This window comes from Apus apus, chromosome 13 (assembly GCF_020740795.1).
Source record: "Apus apus isolate bApuApu2 chromosome 13, bApuApu2.pri.cur, whole genome shotgun sequence".
Classification (NCBI taxonomy): domain Eukaryota; kingdom Metazoa; phylum Chordata; class Aves; order Apodiformes; family Apodidae; genus Apus; species Apus apus.
In genome coordinates, this window is record NC_067294.1 from 11,558,831 (window position 1) to 11,578,247 (window position 19,417).

Genomic DNA, 19,417 nt, shown 5'->3' on the forward strand with positions numbered 1-19,417 from the left:
TGACATCAGGTCAGGGAGAACAGCTGTATCTGAAGTGTTCAAATAGAAGAAGGAAATAAAATAACAGGGAACTCATTACCTCTGTGCTAACCTGCTTTCCATATTATTAGTTGACCGCATAGTGCACCCTGCAATTAAGGCAGGGCTTAAACCAGACAGGCCTGCCAATTTCACTGACAACTCCAGTGCCCCCAGTCTGAATCTACAGTGGTCTGTCAGACACTGTAAGGGAGCAGCAGGGTTCATAAGTCTGATGTAAAAATTCTGCCATTTGTTGAGATCTGTAGTAGGTATGATCATTGATTAGGGGATGTCTGATCTGCCCAGTTAAAATACAATTGGTTTTACCTTGTTTTATTTGGATCAATAGCAGTGGTTTTGTATAGAAATGTTTAAGGCAGGAGAACACAAGATTAGGCTCCTCAGAGTCTCCTTGTATTGTGGAGGACTGTTTCTTACCCTGTGGATTTCCCTGGCTTGAACCACACGATGCAGGGACAGGCCACCCAGAGAACAAAAGATACAAATGAAGAGTTGCCACAAAGGATGAGGTGTCCCTGGGTCCTCACAAGCAGCACTTCTACACTTGCAAGCCTCCTGTGTTGGCATGAGATCTGTGTCATTCAATTCCCCGACCCTGGCAAATGCAGTGAGTTGTCTGGTTCACCAGCCAGTTCATTCCCTTCCTCAGGGGATCCACAGTTTGCAGGTCAGGGATGGCAAAGCCTAATGCTGAGTGCACAGCTCACCAGTGGTGCACAATGTGCTCACAGTAGCCTGGATGTTGTCTGGGAGCAGTTTCATTTAACTGCTGGAGACTACAAAGTCATCATAAAAATTACCACCAGCAGTAAACGTAAGCATGGCTGTTAGGACAAGCCCTGACAGGGCTCAAGGCCCTTCACCGCAGATGCTGTGAATGTCAGCCCCACTCCACTGCATTTCAAACAGCTACTTTCCCAGGGGCCATCACTGTAATGTGGATTCTGATCTTTTTAATGTGAAAATTTTCACAATTCTGTGCATTCACTAACGTACAAGGAGATGCACTGCCTTGAAAGTACTTTTCTCTTCAAATCAGAAGCAGAAAGAAGCAGGCAGCCATCAAGAAGAGAAGGCAGCCCAGAAGCATAAGGAATCTAAAAATAGCAGGATCTCCCATCACATAGGGTGAAGGGGAAGATAAATAGCTCTCAGAGAGCCCCGTTTTATAAACAGTGAGAGTAACATATATGCAATTTCTTTAGGGGCTAATATTTTGTATTTGTATATACAAAACTATGTAACAGAAAAAGCAGTGCAGCACATGGTACTTTCCTGCTGCAAATTCAAACCTTAACTGGTTAGGAAGAGCTCTTCCAGCTACTGAATTACTAAAAAGAAAGCAGAACTGTTGCATTTCTCTACAGGCCAAAACAACTGTCAACCACAGGGCCTCAAATGCAAGGAAAACCAAGAGCACTAACACACATTGTTCAGTTTATATGCCTAATTCTCTGAAATACATAACACAGAATCCAGACTTCCTAAAACCTGGCCAAAACCAGCTTCTTTATGTAAGTGTATTAGAAGAGATTAGGTCCCCAAATCCTTCAACCCTAGCATAATTGATCATTGTTAATGTGATATTCCAACCAAAAACTATCCACCACTCAAACCCTTCAGGTATGATTTTAACAGTAACTTTTACAGAGCAAAAATAATTTTTTTTATTTTTTTTTTTTTTCCCTAGCAGAAATAGAGGAGAACAGTTCTGGTTTTTCTTTCTTGGGGGGCAAAAGTAGACGAGGAGCTATTTTTAGTACTAAGCCTTCTCTCTCACTTTTCTTGATGGACTTGCTGGGAATTGGGATTGATCTGGGAGCTTTCACAAGCACATCCCCAGCATCTTCCATGATGTTCAAGTCAACTGAGGGTCATGAAACCAGTAATAGTAACCTGATAATGATTTCCTTCTATTGCTCAGACCTCAACCACTTGGTATTACAACTCCTGGAAAACACATTTCTTGGTATTTTACCAAAACCAGAAGCTTGTGTGTCAAAGTTAAAATCTCTGCCTACTAAACAAAGACTACAGATGGCCAAAGGAACACAACTTTGTTGTCAGTCACCTTCTAATTGAGGTTCCACAAGTCACCAACATGAGAGCAAAAACAGACCATTCTGAGTACTAGCAAATGTAAAGAAATGTTCCTAACCACATTCATCTGCATTTCTCTATGAAGCACTAACTGATTTTAGGGCTGATTTTAGTGGTGACGTGTTAGAAAAGCCGATACTAAAAATCAGCATCAAGATTACTTCAGTTTTAGATTATTAAAGAACCTGAGTACATAAAACAGACTGCAATTATTTATTAAATACCATTCACACAGATACCTGTGGGTCGACTGGAGCATTTAATCAGGTCATACAGGGCAGCTTGAGGTTCTAACCCTCACTACACTTCTTTGGAAAATCCAGTCTTTACGGATTTAGTTCCTTTTCACCAGAGCTACCAATTACCAAAACTTGCACCACCTGCTTTCAAAGTCTGAAGCAGTGCAGAAGTACAATGAAATACTAGTGTTTCCCCACAGGCAAACAAAAAATGATACAAAATTCGCATTTAAGTAAATATTTGCTTGGAATTGCATCTGCTTACTCTAATGATAAAGCAATTACCCATTTCCCCTTTATGCACCTGTTAAAAACAGGCAAGGACAATTCTGTCACCAGAATTACACTGTTTCTGTTACAGAATGTTTTAGTGATGGTAAAAAAAGAGGGAGAACACAGCTTGCCTTCCAAATCAGATTCATAGCATGTGGCTGGCCCATGTAAGAATATTCCCTATTCATATTGCATATTTGACTTCAAAACCACTTGTAAGCAAGATTGAAAACTGACCTAGATTATTTTTTTATTAATAATTTAAAGTTGACATGCTATATAAGCGATGTCATCCAAACATGATTTTGCACAGAAAGCACCCTTGGCAGGAGAGGCAGAGCAGTTCTACTGCACAAGGAAGCTAAGGCTCTATTGTTCAAAAGCCAAACTTCCATCACACCAAGCAGGATCCCTGCGTGACTGAGAATGTGACACAAGGCAAAATCCTTCACTATGTGCACATCTTTATAAAGATTCTGTTTCTCCCAATTCAGAATGGTTAATAACAAAATTACAGAAAACAGAGTTGTGACAGGGTAAGTCACCTATCCCATTCCCAAGCACAGGATGAGTTCAACCCATTCCTGACGAGGACAGCCTAATCTGCTGTTCGTGAAAGCCTGTAATTATGAAAATTAAGTAACTTTCCAATGTTTCACTTTAACAACTGGAATAAATACTCTAGTGCCTAATTTTAACTCCCCGTTTCATAATTTTAAATATTATTTCTTGTCTTAGGTGCAACTAAACAGTAGTGTGTTTCCCCTTTGCCTCTGCAGCTATCCTGCAGGTATTTTCACACCTTCAATATCCTCAGTTTCGATAGCCCCTTCTTCCTTCTCTGGACTGAGGAACAAAATCATTGGCATAGAAACTGTAATACAGTTTTTCAATATATGCACAGTCCTGATTTTAAAAGTAACTTCTCAAGCAAATAGTCCAAATAAATCCCACAGATCCATTTGTCTTTACACACTGAACAGGCAAAGCCCAAGTTTAAACTCGCAACAGGGAATCCTGACTTGTTCCCTGCACCAGCTTCTACCTGCAGCATGCTGTAACATTATCCCTTTGGACCAGGACCTAGGTGGGCAGGGAAGAACAAAAACTCTGCATCTCCATTGGCACAAGCCCAGGAAATCAATTTTCAGCCCTGTGCATCCAGGAATTATCTGGAAAGGTTATGCAGGCACACAAGACCTTCTCCCACTCCCATTTTTCTCCCTACTGTATGTGCAAGGTGGCTCAGGTCCTCTTAGGTATTAAAGCCCTGGACTTATCAATGATGTGCATTTCCCGCACTGCTGCTTTTCCTACTTCATGCCAAGAATATAAATTGCTTTTCTCAGGGGAAAAAAAATGAAGTTGTGGATCTGAGTTCCCTTCAACAATTGGTACTTGGCACTGAGTTGCTCATGCTGCCCCAGGGAGTTATCTCCAACTGTCTGATCTGGTAGCAACAATGTGCAGGGAAAATGCTCAATAGCAAGCCAGTCACCAAATCTCTCTCTCCACATCCATGCCTGGAAACTGCTGTTTTGCCTTGTATTCACAGAAGAGCAGTTATTTCACAGTTTAAGAAAAAAAACCCACAAAATTAATGAAAAAAAATCAATCTAAATTGCAGTCTGGACTGGTATGCACATCCCAGGGGCTACAGAATGAAGACCAAAATGTATGAGTAAACCATAGGAAAGTATAAGCTGCTATTAGGACCTAACAATTAAAAAACAAGAGAGAGACTTCTGCTTGATGGAAGAATCACTGCCACTCCATAGGTGTTTTGTAAAACCCCACTTAAATTACTGTAAACAGTCCTTGCCACCAACATTAGAGAAAGAGGAGTTCAAAACAGAACAGGTGCAAAGAAAAACCAGCCTGAGCAGGGAATGAAAAGCCATCTTACAAGGGAATTTTGTTTTGCCTAGTTAAATGCCCACTCTCAAATACACTAACAGGATGACACCATAGGAGGAAACTATGCTGAATAGGAAGTTGCCATCATGATTGTTAAGGACATGTAGCAAATCAGGTAATTCCCATTACAGATTGATAATATTTTAGAGATGAATACTTACATCCACATCTCACAAGGTTGGATTTAATGGATCTTTAGAAGCTTCACAGCTACTACAAAAGTTTTCAATGCTACAGACCTCTCTGTCTGTCCTGATGTTAAAAATGGATGATGCCTCATCACTAGTCACATTAGAAGAAACTTTAAGGAAGTCAGGTGTGCAAAACCTCTGTTGTTATTGATACTTTCTTTTATTTATAGGGATTTTACTATATTATTGCAAGTATAGTCTGTCTATATCTCTAAAAGGTTGCTACTATATCCTCTCCTAATATAACTAAAAGACACACCCTTAATGTAAGCACAACTTAAACTGACAAAGACCTGTAGAAGGTGACTCCATTTCCCCAAGTGTGAAGCAGATTCTAGATGAAGTTCACTGTGGGACAATGACGGAGGTTTCACCAAGTGTCTCCTACAAGCTAACATAGGAGAGGCACTACTCTGTTCTACTCAACTTGCAGAGTAACCAATTATTCTCAATTAACCAACTCATAGTTCTCCCTCCCATATCAAATCTAGCTCCATACATCAAGTTCCTCTCTTCTCCTTCAGGTTCCCTATGACCTTTCTATTTATACCCTTAAAAAGTAAACTGAAAATAAGAACAGGAAGATAAAGCACCTCAGCCTTTAACGACTATAAACTCTGTACTCTAAGGACACTTTTAAGTGTATTTTTAAATAGTATTCCTACACTTTCAGCAAATGCCTTATGACAAAAACTACTGCTATCTTACTGCCCTTTCACCATAAGCTCATTCTACTTAACTTCCAGTTTTTTATCTATGTCAGCCTAGTGATCTCATTGCATTGACTAAATTTGCTTATTCTTGTAGGCATTTATTAGAATACCACTGAAAGAGATGAACTAAGATTGCCTCTGATTGTCAGCCTCCTCCTTTCCAGAATTCTTGGAAAGAAGTTGCCAAGAAGGCAACCCTATTTTTCCACTGCACTTTACAGAACATGCATGAGGACAAATGACAATTCTACTAAGGATTAGCTACTAAGATTTATTTCCCAAAATTCATGTTCCTATTCTATAAGCAAGAGCTTATACAAGACATGAATGGAAATTAGTTTCAGGACTTTAAAGAGTTAACTAGAGGCAAATGCAAGGCTAGCAATGCAAAAAGCAACTCTTACTCCTTCCTCACTTCCAGTGATGTGCTAGTTCTTAAAACTTATCATATTTAGAAACTACTTTTTAAATAATATTTTACAACATGCTGAAAAAAAATCTTCTCAGCCTTGCATAGTTGACCTAAATTACCACCACTGAACACATTCCCTCCTGGTGAGGTAGCTGTTAGCTATGTAGGTTTCAAACTAAAGATAGAGATAGAGAAAATACCATATAATCAGAGATTATCATCTCATTTAAGTGTTGACATAAAAATACAACTCTGATTAGAAAAGTAACAAATGTTTGTTCAATTTTCTGGAGAACTTCAATTCAGAGAGATAGAAGCATTTCACATTTGCTTTTAGCTTTACTCATGAAGCAACCACACCTTCAAACACTCCTGCTAAAGGAAATCAGTTGCTAAGTTTGGAGTAACTACTCTCTCCCAAAATGTTTTAACTGAAGCTAAAGATCTTCAAAGGAAAATAGTCTTGTACCAGAAACTCATTACCACCCATGATGTTTTCCCCTCTAAAATGAAAGACCATCCCTATTAAACATCTAATGAGGAATTTCATTAGTACAAAAAGACACAATTTGCCATTTATTATATTAAACTGACAGAAAACCAGCAGTCACTGTTTCTACTGGTTTGCCTTCTCAAGACACAGGCTGCTTGCAACAGTTGCACAGCTTAATTGCGCAGATGCACTATCCTGGCACTGTACAGGCCTGCTCCTGTCATCAGCTATTTGATAAAAGTCATTTAAACTGTCAAGCTCACTCCGAGATGGGAGATGTGTACCAAACACCAAGAGCAGCAGTCTGCACTCCAAGTGTAGGCATTGCTGGGAGCAAAGAGGCTTACTGAAGTGTGTGGTTTTCTTGCAGTTTACAGCTAAACAGCACTAAGCTTTGTCTAAATCTACAAAGCTAATCTACACACAGCATCCATACTGCCATAAGCAAGGTTACTCACTGTAACCAGACTTTACCTTATAGCCAACATTTTCATCACTGTAAACTCTGTTATATACAGTGGCAGCTACTTCAGAGTGGAATGAAAACCATGACTAGTATGAACAGGGAGGGTATTTTCAACCTCATGTAACATGTTGCAAAAAAAAAAAAAAAAAAAAGTCTGTGTTTTGAAACCTGATGTCCAAAATGACACTGCACATTCACTTATAAAACTTAGGAAAGACTTCTTAAAAGACTGATCAGCTACAAATTAAACTAAGATTTGTTAAATGCCTTTCATAAACAGTTCCTTTGAGCATAAAACAATCTAAAGAAACCCCTCTCATACTTGCTGCTCTCTCATCTTACCAGCAAACACCTGAACAAACAAACTATGTATGCTTTAGTACTATTCTAACTTCATATAAATTAAGAGATATGAGTACAAAGCTTCCAGGTCTTTTAAAGAAAAATTAACAATGTAAATATTTATTTCACCACTACTTGGCTCAGAACAACTAACTTCTAACCAGTTTGCTTGAGCTTCTAAAGCTCAAGGAACTAGTGTAGACATCTAAACCACACTGTATGAGTTCTTGACTTCAAAAAGCAGTCTGCTTTAATAACAAAGTATGGCTTATTTACTTAAATAAAGTAACTGTTTCTGTTTGCAGGAAAGAATACATAGAAGTGAAACAGGAATTTTTTTTTTCCAATTTTTTTTTCACATTATAAAATTTATTGTGTGTTTATCACATTCAAAAAGCATTGACCAGTGGGGTTTTTTTTGGTAACTGTTAGAATGCCAAGGTAAAGCTGGTATATTTGGAAGCTTAATTAGCACCTAACAGAGATGACCATAAACCTGAGTAAAATTTGAAGAGCCACATATCTGACACTTTAGACTTGCAATAGTTCTGTGGACACAACAGAATAATTCAAAAAGGTAAAAAGAAACTGAATGCTTTGGAAAGACCAGACAGTATTATGAACGCAAGAAATTTTATCTGAAGTTAAAAAGATTGGAAGGGTTTGATGATTAAATCCTTACCCCCATTTTGATGTCTGTTTAAAATCTAATTTCAGTCTAAGCTTAAATTTTTCCATCTGTCATGATTGCCTACATGGGCAATTATGGAAAAAACAGGATGAAAACTGCTTTGGGATGAACGCTGAGACTCTTCACAAGGCATTGCAAGGCTGAAACAGGAGTGGGTTGGAGAAGAGACAGTAATTCACATGGTCAGATAAGGACCAAAACTAGAAGGAAAAAAAATTAATAAAGTCATTGCATGAAAATGCCCCAACACTGAGCAAAAGACATGCAAGAAAAGCTGAAATTAACAGTGGAGAATGGGTCTGATTAGGGTTTGATAGATGGAGAAAACTGAAAACATTTCCCCACTGTATAACTGACATTATCCACAGTCTTCATTCAAATATACAGAACAAAATCTAATTAAGGGATAAATTTTATAAAACTTTTACCAAAAGCCCTCTACAGAGCTAGGTTTGAAACAAAAGGGACAGATAATTGCTTAAGACTGAAGTGTATACCAACAGTACTCTAAATCAAGCAGTAATTTTTAAGAATGTGTGAAAAAGGACAATTTACTTTTTAAGAGGGTGTCCTCTAAATCCGGCATACATATCAAGTACTCTAACATCCTGGATTTTTTTCAAAGCTTTTTGAGAAACACACACAAATAATTCAGATTTAGTCAATTTTATTTACAGTTTGTTTTTTTACATTTCAGAGCATTACACAATTACATATTCTCATTTTCTGACCTGCAAACAGATACCTTAAACGGAAATATTAAAAAAAAAAATAAAAATGAAGTTAGATACATCCAAAATGCAACAATTACACATCTGACAATTCACAAAGTGTAATTTACCAGGACGTATCCTAAGAATTTAGGAACAACCAGTCAGGAGAAAATCTGACCAATTTCAGCAATCAATTATTTACACATTCAAAACAAAGCCTCTCTTAATCTAAACCTCCAGGCAAACGGCCTGAAAGATTTTTTCAGGAAGAAAGACCAGAAGTTATGATTCACACCTATGCAGCATTAACAGCCCTTGATCCCAAAAACTGAGTGACTTCTCAGCTTTGTCTTAGAGCTACAGGCATCCCTCTCAGCTTCTCAGACCCTGAAGTGTTCTATTTCTGCCCCCATGTGCATAGAAAGGCTGAGTGTTTAAGTGGTCACTACGATAAAACCCCATTTAATCTGGTCTTTTAAGTTACGTGAATTCTTCTTCCTTAAAAATTTCAGCAAGTCTTCTAATGCCATTTCAACTGGCCCGTGTGGATTGGGGCATGTCTCCCTAAGATGTTTAAGCATGCTTTGAACCATTTTGCACTGGCCAGACTAAAAACATTAGAGACTGTTTAAAATAATCTCCAAAGACCATTTAGACAAGGCTCACATTTCTACACTTCCCTGATGGGCCACCTAACAACAACAACAAAAAAAAAAAAGAAGTCACAGCTACTACTTTCATTCCTTGTGTTAACCCTTTGCCACACAGCAACTAGTTATATACTGGGTAGAAACTACTAAAAAATTCCCTGCAAATAAGCTGCCTTTCAGCTGAGGCTATGGCTCCTATGCATTGGGTGTTTGAGGAGGTTTTTTTTTCATTAAAAAAATTCTCACTTGAAAAATACTGAAGTTCTCACTTTAGGCTAATTTCGATTGCATGTTCAATTTGTGTAACTGTCAAGAAACCCCTACAAATGGAACAACTTTAGTATAAAAAGAGCAGTCAACCGAGTGCAACTTCTGACTTGCCAAGTCCTTCATGGTAGTTCTCTAACTAGGCTATCAATTTTGTGGAGCCTCCAGATGTCTTGCCTACCTTACTTTCCATGTTCACGTTTCAAACTGCGTCAGCAGGGCCCGAACTTCAGGGGTCAGCTGCTTAGCAGCCTTAGCTGCCTCTGTGACGGCCTTGCGGTAAAGACCCTTTCTCTTCTTATTAAAGCGCAACTGGAAGCTTTCTAAAAAGGGGGATAGTTGTGCAAGAGCAAGGAAAGATGTTGTTGTGGAGCCAAACCATGAGATACGAGCCTCCTGTCGAACTAAAAGGCCATTATCTTTCCGGCTCACAGTTATGGTAAGGATACGAGCTGGCCACCAAGGGAAGCCATAAATCTTGGCCCAAACAATGTCCCCTACACATATGGTCCTGCCATCTGGTGTGACACATTTAGAGACGTTTTTGGAAAACACTTCCGTTTTCAAGGAATTACTGAGCTTTTTCTCTTCCTTTGAAGAGGAGGAGGAGGAAGAAGGTGCATGCATGCTGCCTGGAGGAAAATCAAAGCTTTCAGTAGAGCTACACTCAGAGTTGGTAGATTTCAAATCATCTGTGCTATCACTACTACAAACTGATGCACTGGAAGAGTCAGATTTCTTTTGATTAAGGGTCATGTAAACCGTTATATTGCTTTTGCTGCCTCTCTTGCCCAATGTCTGGTGTTCATCCTGATCAACAGTTACATGCACTTCACTTGTGTCCTGAACCTCACTGCTGGCCTCTTCAGGGCCTTTTGAGGGGCTCTGATTTTCTGAAGGGGCCTCACCTGCTGAGCGGGTGGAGGAGCAGCGAGACTGGGGCTTAGTTGCCATCTTGCCACTCCGTATTTTCTCAAGTCCTGTCTTGAGAGAAGAGTCATTTTCTTCATTCCGATACCTTTGTGGCTTTAAACGCAATCGGGGTGGGAGGGAACCTGAGCTGGTGTTCTGAAGACGCCGTGTGAAGTGGACCTTTGAATGTGCATTTTTGGAAGAGGAGGTTGCACTCTGCTTCTTTTGTGCCTTTTCTTTGGCCATTTTCAAAACTTCCCGAGCTTTTGCATGATCCATGTTTTTGCTCTGGAGAACTTTTTTTGTATTTAACTGTGTTTTTGAAGTATTTGCTTGTGCAGAAACTTTAACTACTCTGCTTCTGCCGTGGGCAATATTTGAAACCTTGACCACAGCATTCCTTTTCTGGCTTTCATTTTGGCTTTTTCCATCCACTTTATGGTCAGTCTTAAGTTTTTTATTCACAGTAGTCACGCTCTCATTTCTTCGTTTTTTACTATCCTCATATTTTGAAGAGTCACTTGCATTGCCACCTTTTTTTATTTCCTTTTTATCTGCAACAACACTATTTTTGCACTTGTCACATAAGACCTGCCGGGGTCGTAGTTTGATAGCATTCATGATAGAAGTGGGTTCCTCCCTGTACATTTTACGCTTGGGCCGCTTGATTTTCCGGGGCGGGGGCTGAGGTATTGACTGGTTATACGTGTCCCTGATAAACAAAGGAGGAGGATATGGTGCTCCCTCGTGAAAGAGAGGAGGTGGTTTAGAAGTCCATAGGCTTTTAGCTATGCTAGGTTCTGATGGCTGCGTGAGAGAAGAGTCATCAGGGACTGCAGCATTAGATTCACATTTCACCTGTTCCTCATCTTGGAATGGTTTACTTTGGAGCTGCATGGCTTCAGGTTTATCCTTGTATTCCCTTTTAGGAAATATGGTCACAGGGATTCCGTGGGGTCCAAACCTTTAAAGAGGAAAAAAAAAATAAAAAAAATGAAAGGTTTTCAGAGATCTTTTGCTGCATTTACTAAAAATCATTTGAAAACCCATCCACATTATGTAGCTACCATTTGAAAGACACAAGATTCAGGAAAATTAAAGCTTCATGTCCAGCCTTACGGAAAGCTTTGAAAAAGCAGGACACCAAAAGCAAGTCAGTAAAGAACATGAAATAATCAACCCCACTTATCAGTTTCTCTTGCATCAACAAGATGCCCTGAAAATGTTACAAAAAATATCACCTAGAGAAAGCAGTAAAAGAATTAACTTCACACTTTTAGAAAATGTTTATAAACATACAAACTAGATACTCATCCTATCAACTCCAAATCTACCCCCAAGATTAATTTCCATATTAAGTTAACTTATTTGTAGAAGGCACCTTCAGTAACTTTTAACAAATTCTTCCATTTTTAGCATAGCACAAAAGCCCAAATATGGTTCAGATTTACTTGAGGCAAATATGAACTGCACAAATACCTGCACTGAAGAGTGTCATCATTCTCTAGCCACAAAAGATTAGCACTAGATCATCTGATGCATTACAACCCAAAGCTTGCAGGCCTATTAGTTCTAAGTTTCTTCCAGCAAAACTACCCTTATTTCAACACAATACAAACCATTCCTCCATGTTTTGTGAGCAAACAATAGTTTAAACCTTTGCCTACTTTTCTCCAGACAGCTCTAGATCTCCATTGCCCCATTTGATACACACAAGACTTCTCATCACCCTAATCAGCTCTGAGAGATGAGAATTAAAAATCCCCGTATGAATTACACATTAACTCAACTTTCCTGTAGTAACAGAAGTAGCATGTCGCCTAACAAGTAACCAATACTTTCTGCAAAGCCTTGTGCTAAGGGAAACATTTTCTCAATTTGCAAGGCACTAGGCTTGACTTCTCCAGAGAGGACATAATATGATAATCACATTCATTTTACAACAATGTAGCTTTCGATCCCCAGAACAGGGCAGAAGGGATTATAAAAGCTTTCTTCTGTTCCACCCCACAACCTATCAGCTGAGGTCCCAGCCATACACAGAGCTGTCACCAGGCTGCTCTTGAGCTGTGCCTGGCTCCTGCTCCCACACATGCACTAGCATTTGGCTTATGTTAGATGGTATTTTAATAGTTTGACCTTAATGCAGTAACAACATGATAGATAAGGTTGCAAATCAAATGGCAAATCATCCCTTTTGAACCACTAAACAAACACCATTATGCTTATCCCACCCCATACCCCACCTGACAGGAGAATGAAGTAATTACCCAAGTTTTGTCCTCAGGTTAACACTAGTTCATGCTGTACTGCAGCTGCTCAACTGCAACATCCTCTTAGCCAATTGAACTGAAGTTTATTTACAACCTAAGTTGCCTCTCAGCTGAAGAGAAATACTGAACACCAATCTATTTTCCATTCACACTCCTGCAAGAAACATGCAGTTTATACAGCTGCCTACACGTCAGCTTTCTTTCTTCAAAACTGGTTTTGAAAAAATGTCATCATGTGTTAGAAGGTTCTTTACACTGTCACCAACAAAACCCATCACTTGTTTGCCCTCTTCCTTATCTGTTAAGCCTCTTGTTAAGCTTAGAAGTTGCCCTTGAAGCAAACAACCCATCCAAGATTAAATTACCCATCCAGTTGACACTTCATTACAAAAGGAGAAGAGAAATAGCAGACAATCTAAGCAAAGGGGAAAGAAATTAATTTTGTCATCATACAAAAGAGAAGTTGAACACGTGGCATTTTACAGTTTACTGTCAACATGGGCACTGTTGTTACCCTACACCTAGGGACATCTTGGGACTCTGGAGACAGAGGCAAGAGCCCAGCTGGGCAGCTAGAGCAGTTCTATCCTTACCCAGAAGTTGATGAGTGCTCTTTACCACAAAACATCCTGCCACTCCACAGAAGTTCATTTCTGAGGTTTGGGACCACTCCAGTTGAACTTCACATGTCCCTCCAAGAAATGAGCAGCCTAACTAAATGCAGCTCACTGCACTAGTGAAGGCTACAGTGAACTATAAACATTTAGCAGCTGATAGAGGCTTTTCTCCAGCCTACACTGGCATGAAACCACAAAGGGCTCACTCACAACTAAGTTTCAAGTTGCCTCAAGTCCCAGAAGTCCACCAAGTGTAAAGAAGCTGCTTTTCCACAAACACTTTTCCTCCCACTTAACGATTATGAGGAAGTTATTAAATTCTAAGTAGATCTTTAAAAGAAACTATCAGGTGATAATAATTAAATTAGCAGTATCTTTTCAGTGTTGCTAGAATCAAAAACTTCAGCTTATTTCAAAGCAGTATGATCCAGATCCCACCTTTCACCACCTGATAAAGACTACAGGACTTGGAAAAAAGTTGAGAAAAAGAACTAGACAAATAGACAAAGCAAGATATCTGCTATACATGTGACTGATACCATGATGGCACCAAAGATTAATATGTGCACCTTTTGATACCCTTTCATTCAAGTACCTGCATAATACACAGGTCAAACAGCTGAAGAAGAGGACGGACGAAATATAATTTTTATCTAAGATGCAAACCTACTCTAGTAAGGCAAAAAAACAATCCACGCTGAATCTCTGAAGCTGGAATCTGTCTCACAAAAGGTACTGTTTTAACAAATGAGCTAGAATCTCCTGCCTCATGTACCTAAATGAACAAATAATACAATTAGAGAACATTCCTGGATATTGTCTAGTATCAGTTATGTAAGAGCAAACAAAGACACTGTGCCGTGAAATGGTGTGTCAATACATAAAGACAAAAATTTATCTTGTAGTTCAGGTGGACTTTGTCTTGACTAGTTGTTAAGCCCAGAGACTGAGTATTACTTCCAGCCACTGAATGTATGATGTTTTCTCTTTGGTCCCATCCAATAACAAGTTGCATCCACAAACATTCAGTTTTTAGTTTCCTCCAGTTATCCAACTTGGAAGAATGATACTAAAGTTAAGAAGAGAGAACAATGGCAGAGAAACTTAGCAACGAAACAGTAAATTACACAGGAGGGAATGAAGACAAAGAAAAAGGTAAGAGAGTAAAGGCAAAACAAATAATGGCATATTTTTCTTAAGAGAAGAAGCAGAAGGAAGATGTCATCTTAAACTTAGTCAAGACAAGGCATGACACAGCATCCAATTAGTTCAACAGTGAACACAAGTGTTTATTACATATACTAGAATTTCAAGGCCTATTTTCATACATTTAGTTGGTGGACCTTGAAACTTCTCATAGAGTTGTAATGATAACTTTTGTTACACCAGCTACACATCTGAAATAGCTAGAAGAGCCACATATATGTAGGTCAGACATAAAAGCTGCAAGAGCCACTTGGGTCATCTACTGCAGAGATGAAGATGGACTAAAAGCCTAGTATATACAAAAGGTTAAAAGATCCAAGTAACATAACTCAAGTTATATCATGACATTTATTGATTCACATGTCAGCCAATGACTGGGCAGTAGAAGATCACCTCTTAAGAGAAGCCATTTCAGTTATGCTGCATTACTGAGACTACCTACACAATTACTTTGTCACATGTTGCAGGTTTAAATACTATAAAGAGTTGCCTGGTCTCTATTTTAACAAACTAAGTTTTTTAAATATATTGATCCCAAGAATCACCTGTCCCTACTATTCTATTACTTTCCCCAGAAAAACACTATTCTTGCAAAGACATACTCCAATTACCATTTGCTTAAAAATAACCCAAAACATTTGTGCCTAAGTTCCAGCTGTTCACTGTACAGCTCACTTTTGCATAACCCAGAGTTCTACAGCAGACTAGCACTTGAAGGAATAGAAGTATTTGTTGATGGGGGATCTAAAATTGAACTCTCAGGAAAACCAAAGTAAGAAATAGGTATTTCAACCTAATTTAAGGCAGTTCTGGAAAGCAGGGCACTGCTGCTTCATACCTATTCAAAATTAGAACCAGTTTTCCATGTTGCCAGCTTCCTCTCCTATAAAGGAGTCCCGGCCCTTTTTTCCTTTGAAAAGGCACCTCTGAAAGAGAAGATGGTTGAGGCCCATCATAAGAAGCCTAACCAGAGTAATCAGTAGGATCTAATAATATTTCTGCTATATATAACACTTCAATATACATATGTATTAAATACATAAGGGCCACAGGATTATCAGAAACTACATTTAAACAACAGACTAATATGGAGTAGACAAGATTCATTCTAGCAGTTCAGTGATCTTTACACTGAAAAAAGCTTTCAATTGACTAGGGTATGCAGAGACAGAAATATGACAAAACAGGTTTTCATTTCCAGAATTTGTCAAATGCAAGTTAATGAATAGGTAGCCATGGCATCTTTTGTAATTAAGTAAAAGCTAGTTTAGGTATCAAACTACAAAGCTCATCACTTAAAGCCATATGGATTTGCATTATGGATATGTAAACTTAAGAACATTAAGCAAAGTCAAAACACTTTTTTCAAATCTAAATTCTATAGCAGAATTACTGCAAGGAATCCAATCCATATTACTATTCAATTTGTATGCAAACACAGCACAGTTTGAGCATTCTTTAAAAATAAACATGAGATAAGGAACAAATTCCATTTAAACCCAGAAATGTATGTATATAAACATCTAAAAAAATATACCCTGGAGCAATGTGTTTTTACACTACTATGTAAAGTCTTAAGCTCTCATCATTAGACTTCAATGCCTAACTTCTACTTCTCTATTAAAAGAAATAATGAAAAAGCCAAGAGCCAAAGGGGAGAACCCATTGAAATGGTTCAGAAACATTTCACATTTGGCTGCAAACACCCTGAATTGATATCAACAAAGCACAGCAACTTCCAGTGTTGTGGTAAGTGTTAATTCAAGTCTGTTGCTAATGACTATGATGAAAACTCAACTTCACCACTAAGTCAGACTACAGGAATTGCCAATTACCCTTTTTTGTGCTGCTCTTGTACTCAGTATAATCCTTAGCATTCTGCAAAAGTCATGACAAGCAACAACTGAAGCCATTTTCATTGCACAGGTAAAAAGCTCAGACTCTGAATGCTGGGAGTATAATAATGTGCTGAAATAACATAGGCCTGAGTATATACATTTCATGGATGTATTTAAACAGAGTCTTTAGACGATAACATTTAGTGTAACACACAATTATATTACAGCTATTTGAACACAAAGTATTTTAGAATTCCTCAAAAAAAACCTGTATTAAAATCACAGATTTTTGCAATAATCTATTTTTAATAAACTATTCACTTGACAAAGTAAATCTGCGATAAAGCCCAATATGGCCCACATATGCTTTAAATGGCAGGCACCTTACTGGAAAAAACATACACAGAAGCCAAACTATCAACTTAATTGCTTACCTCCTCACCAACGTTACACTAGGCTAAATAGACTAGAAAATACATATTTCACTTAGAACTCTAAAAATTGGCAAAGGACTGCAGTGTAAGTGACTCTTTGGAAGTAACACACCTAGAATAGATGTTCCCTCACATCTCATAAACTCAGCACCAATAAAAATTTGGTTAAAGATTTGGTTCAAATTAAGTAATGTGACAATCCACATCTAAGCAAACTAGTAGGAAGTCTATACATTCAAAGACTTTTACTAATCATTGTTAAACTTAGCATTTTTCAAGCAGGTACACTTGCCTGAAATCTAAGCTCTTGTTTATGGCACATTCTCCAGGCAGAGGAAAGACAAGAGCAGGGTATGTGTAGAACTGAGTTTGAAAGAAAGCTGGTTATAAGTATCCAAGGCAGTAGCTGATTTTAGTATTTCCTAACCACTGTATGGGGGTCTCCTACTGCCATCTCTACCCTGGTGGAAACCAATTAGAAGATATCAAACAATATGCAAATGTACTAAAAGGTTCTATTATCTTACAGTACATCTGTCCACCAAGTTAGAAGCCCTTTGGAAGATTTCAGCTTCCAGCTGAATCACAGAAGTCCACATAGTCAGGATGCTGACACAGACTTTGAAGAATTATCCACTGTAGAGACAGAACACTCTCTAAGGTGATAAGCATGGTGGTAGGCAGGTGGTCCTCTAATCACTGCTTTTCTCATACAGAAACGTGGGGGATACCCTTTACCTTCTCATTGGCAAGGTTTTACAAGAGAATTCACAGAATTTTCTTTAGTTTTCTGTAACATAGAAGTAAATGTTGAAAGGTAAAATGCTTAAAGTGCAGGCTTCCTCTTAACTACCACAATTTTACTGGCATTCTTATAAAGCTAAAGGTCTGTTTAAACTAAAACTATCTTTTCATTTTTATGTATGTTAGCATTATTACTTTCAAGTGTCATTTGCATTTTAAAGTAGATGCTTTGCTGATGTATTTAGCAACATGACACAACTATAAAATTGTATTATTAATGCAAAATACATTGAATATTCACTTCAAGATCATCCACATCCCAGTCAGAGCCAAAACACATGGAAGTGAATGATGCCATTTATTAATGGGTGAACTTTAGGTCTATTCAGTGTCAAGATGGACAAGATTCCTCAGTACCATAACAGTGTAAAAAAATATTTAAAGCATACTGAAAATTTTACCTCCACCTTATCTCTCAACACGTCAAGTCCAGCTACTCTTGGAAAGCAACAGCAACCCATGCTGTTGAAAGACAGAGAAGCAGACATAAGGAGAAAGGACAGTTTAATCATCATCTGTCCAACAAAGAACAGTCACAGACTACAGCTACTTTAGGAAAGTTTGAGGCATAACCCACAGATGCTCCCTTTACCAACAAGATTTGGGCTTACTGGCTTAAGGAAGGGAAAAGTCACATCCCTTGTGTGCTGGCTCAAAATCAGAAGCAGATTTGCAAGTATTTTCAGTACAGGCAGCAGCTTAACATGCTTTATACCTATACTAGCAAAATCCTAAAAGTCAGTCCACTTTTCTTAGCCATTTCCACTCTCCAAGTGGAAACCTAGAAATGAGTAAGCTTTTCAAAAAGCAATTGATAAGTGATCACAGGTAACACTCAAAGTTTTGGATGTAGGAAGAGACACAAGACAAACTGTTTTCATGTAGAAGCTGAAATATTACAAAAATCACAGAAAAATGTAGGTTGAAAGCAAAATCCCAAGGTCTTCTGATCCAACCCTGTCTTCCAAGCAAGGCTAAATTTGACATTATGCCATTCAACATAACCTCTGTCAGTCAAAAGCAAGGTACATGTTAATTTACCCTCTTAACCACACACACACACACTCATATCACTCCTATTCTTCCAGTGTTCTGGGGCTAAAAGCAAGTATCAAAAGAAGTGTTATGGCTATTGCTTAAATGCTAGAATTTCACCCAGCTCCTTCACACATGGGAGAAACAGCAAAAGTTGAATTGCAGGAACAGTACTCCTATAGAACTTAAACCTTCTCCAGATAAGGACAACCAAATGTTAACCCTATTTATTACATTAAGTTATTAGTAAAAAATAACTTAAGAGGTGGGAGAAATGTGCCACATTTTTTCAAGTAACACTTCGGCTGCTTCCTTCTTGCATTAGCAGATTTTTAATTTATCAGTTTGGAAGAACCTTTTTCTCCTCCAACTTTCTTGATGTACATCCTTACAACACACTAGATTCACCCTACAGAGCTTATCCCAAAAACAAGCGAGCATACATAGACTGCAAGTTTCAAGGAGTGCTACATGTAAATGATTTAAAAATCTTAGAATCTTAGAATCATAGAATCCTAGGGGTTGGAAGGGACCTCGAAAGATCATCTAGTCCAACCCCCCTGCCAGAGCAGGGTCACCTAGAGCACATCACACAGGAACGCGTCCAAGCGGGTTCTTGAATGTCTCCAGTGAAGAAGACTCCACAACCTCTCTGGGCAGCCTGTTCCAGTGCTCTGTCACTCTTACAGTAAAAAAAAAAAAATCCTGATATTCACCTTAAACCTCCTATGCTCCAATTTGTATCCATTACTCCTTGTCCTATCACTGGTCATCACTGAAAAAAGCTTA

The 19,417-nt window shown here is 38.4% G+C and overlaps 1 protein-coding gene across 3 annotated transcripts in view; it reads right to left on the reverse strand.

Annotated features, from left to right (window-relative positions):
- The window catches only part of PWWP2A (PWWP domain containing 2A), a 36,774-nt gene that overhangs the window by 12,039 nt on the left and 5,318 nt on the right, over window positions 1–19,417 (reverse strand). For 2 of the 3 annotated variants that reach the window (XM_051631501.1, XM_051631502.1), the window contains exon 2: window positions 10,418–11,385. In XM_051631501.1, the coding sequence (XP_051487461.1) occupies window positions 10,418–11,385 (968 nt within the window). Of the gene's footprint in view, window positions 1–8,529; window positions 11,386–19,417 lie in introns of those variants that run through there. The other variant, XM_051631500.1, reaches the window with a different exon arrangement.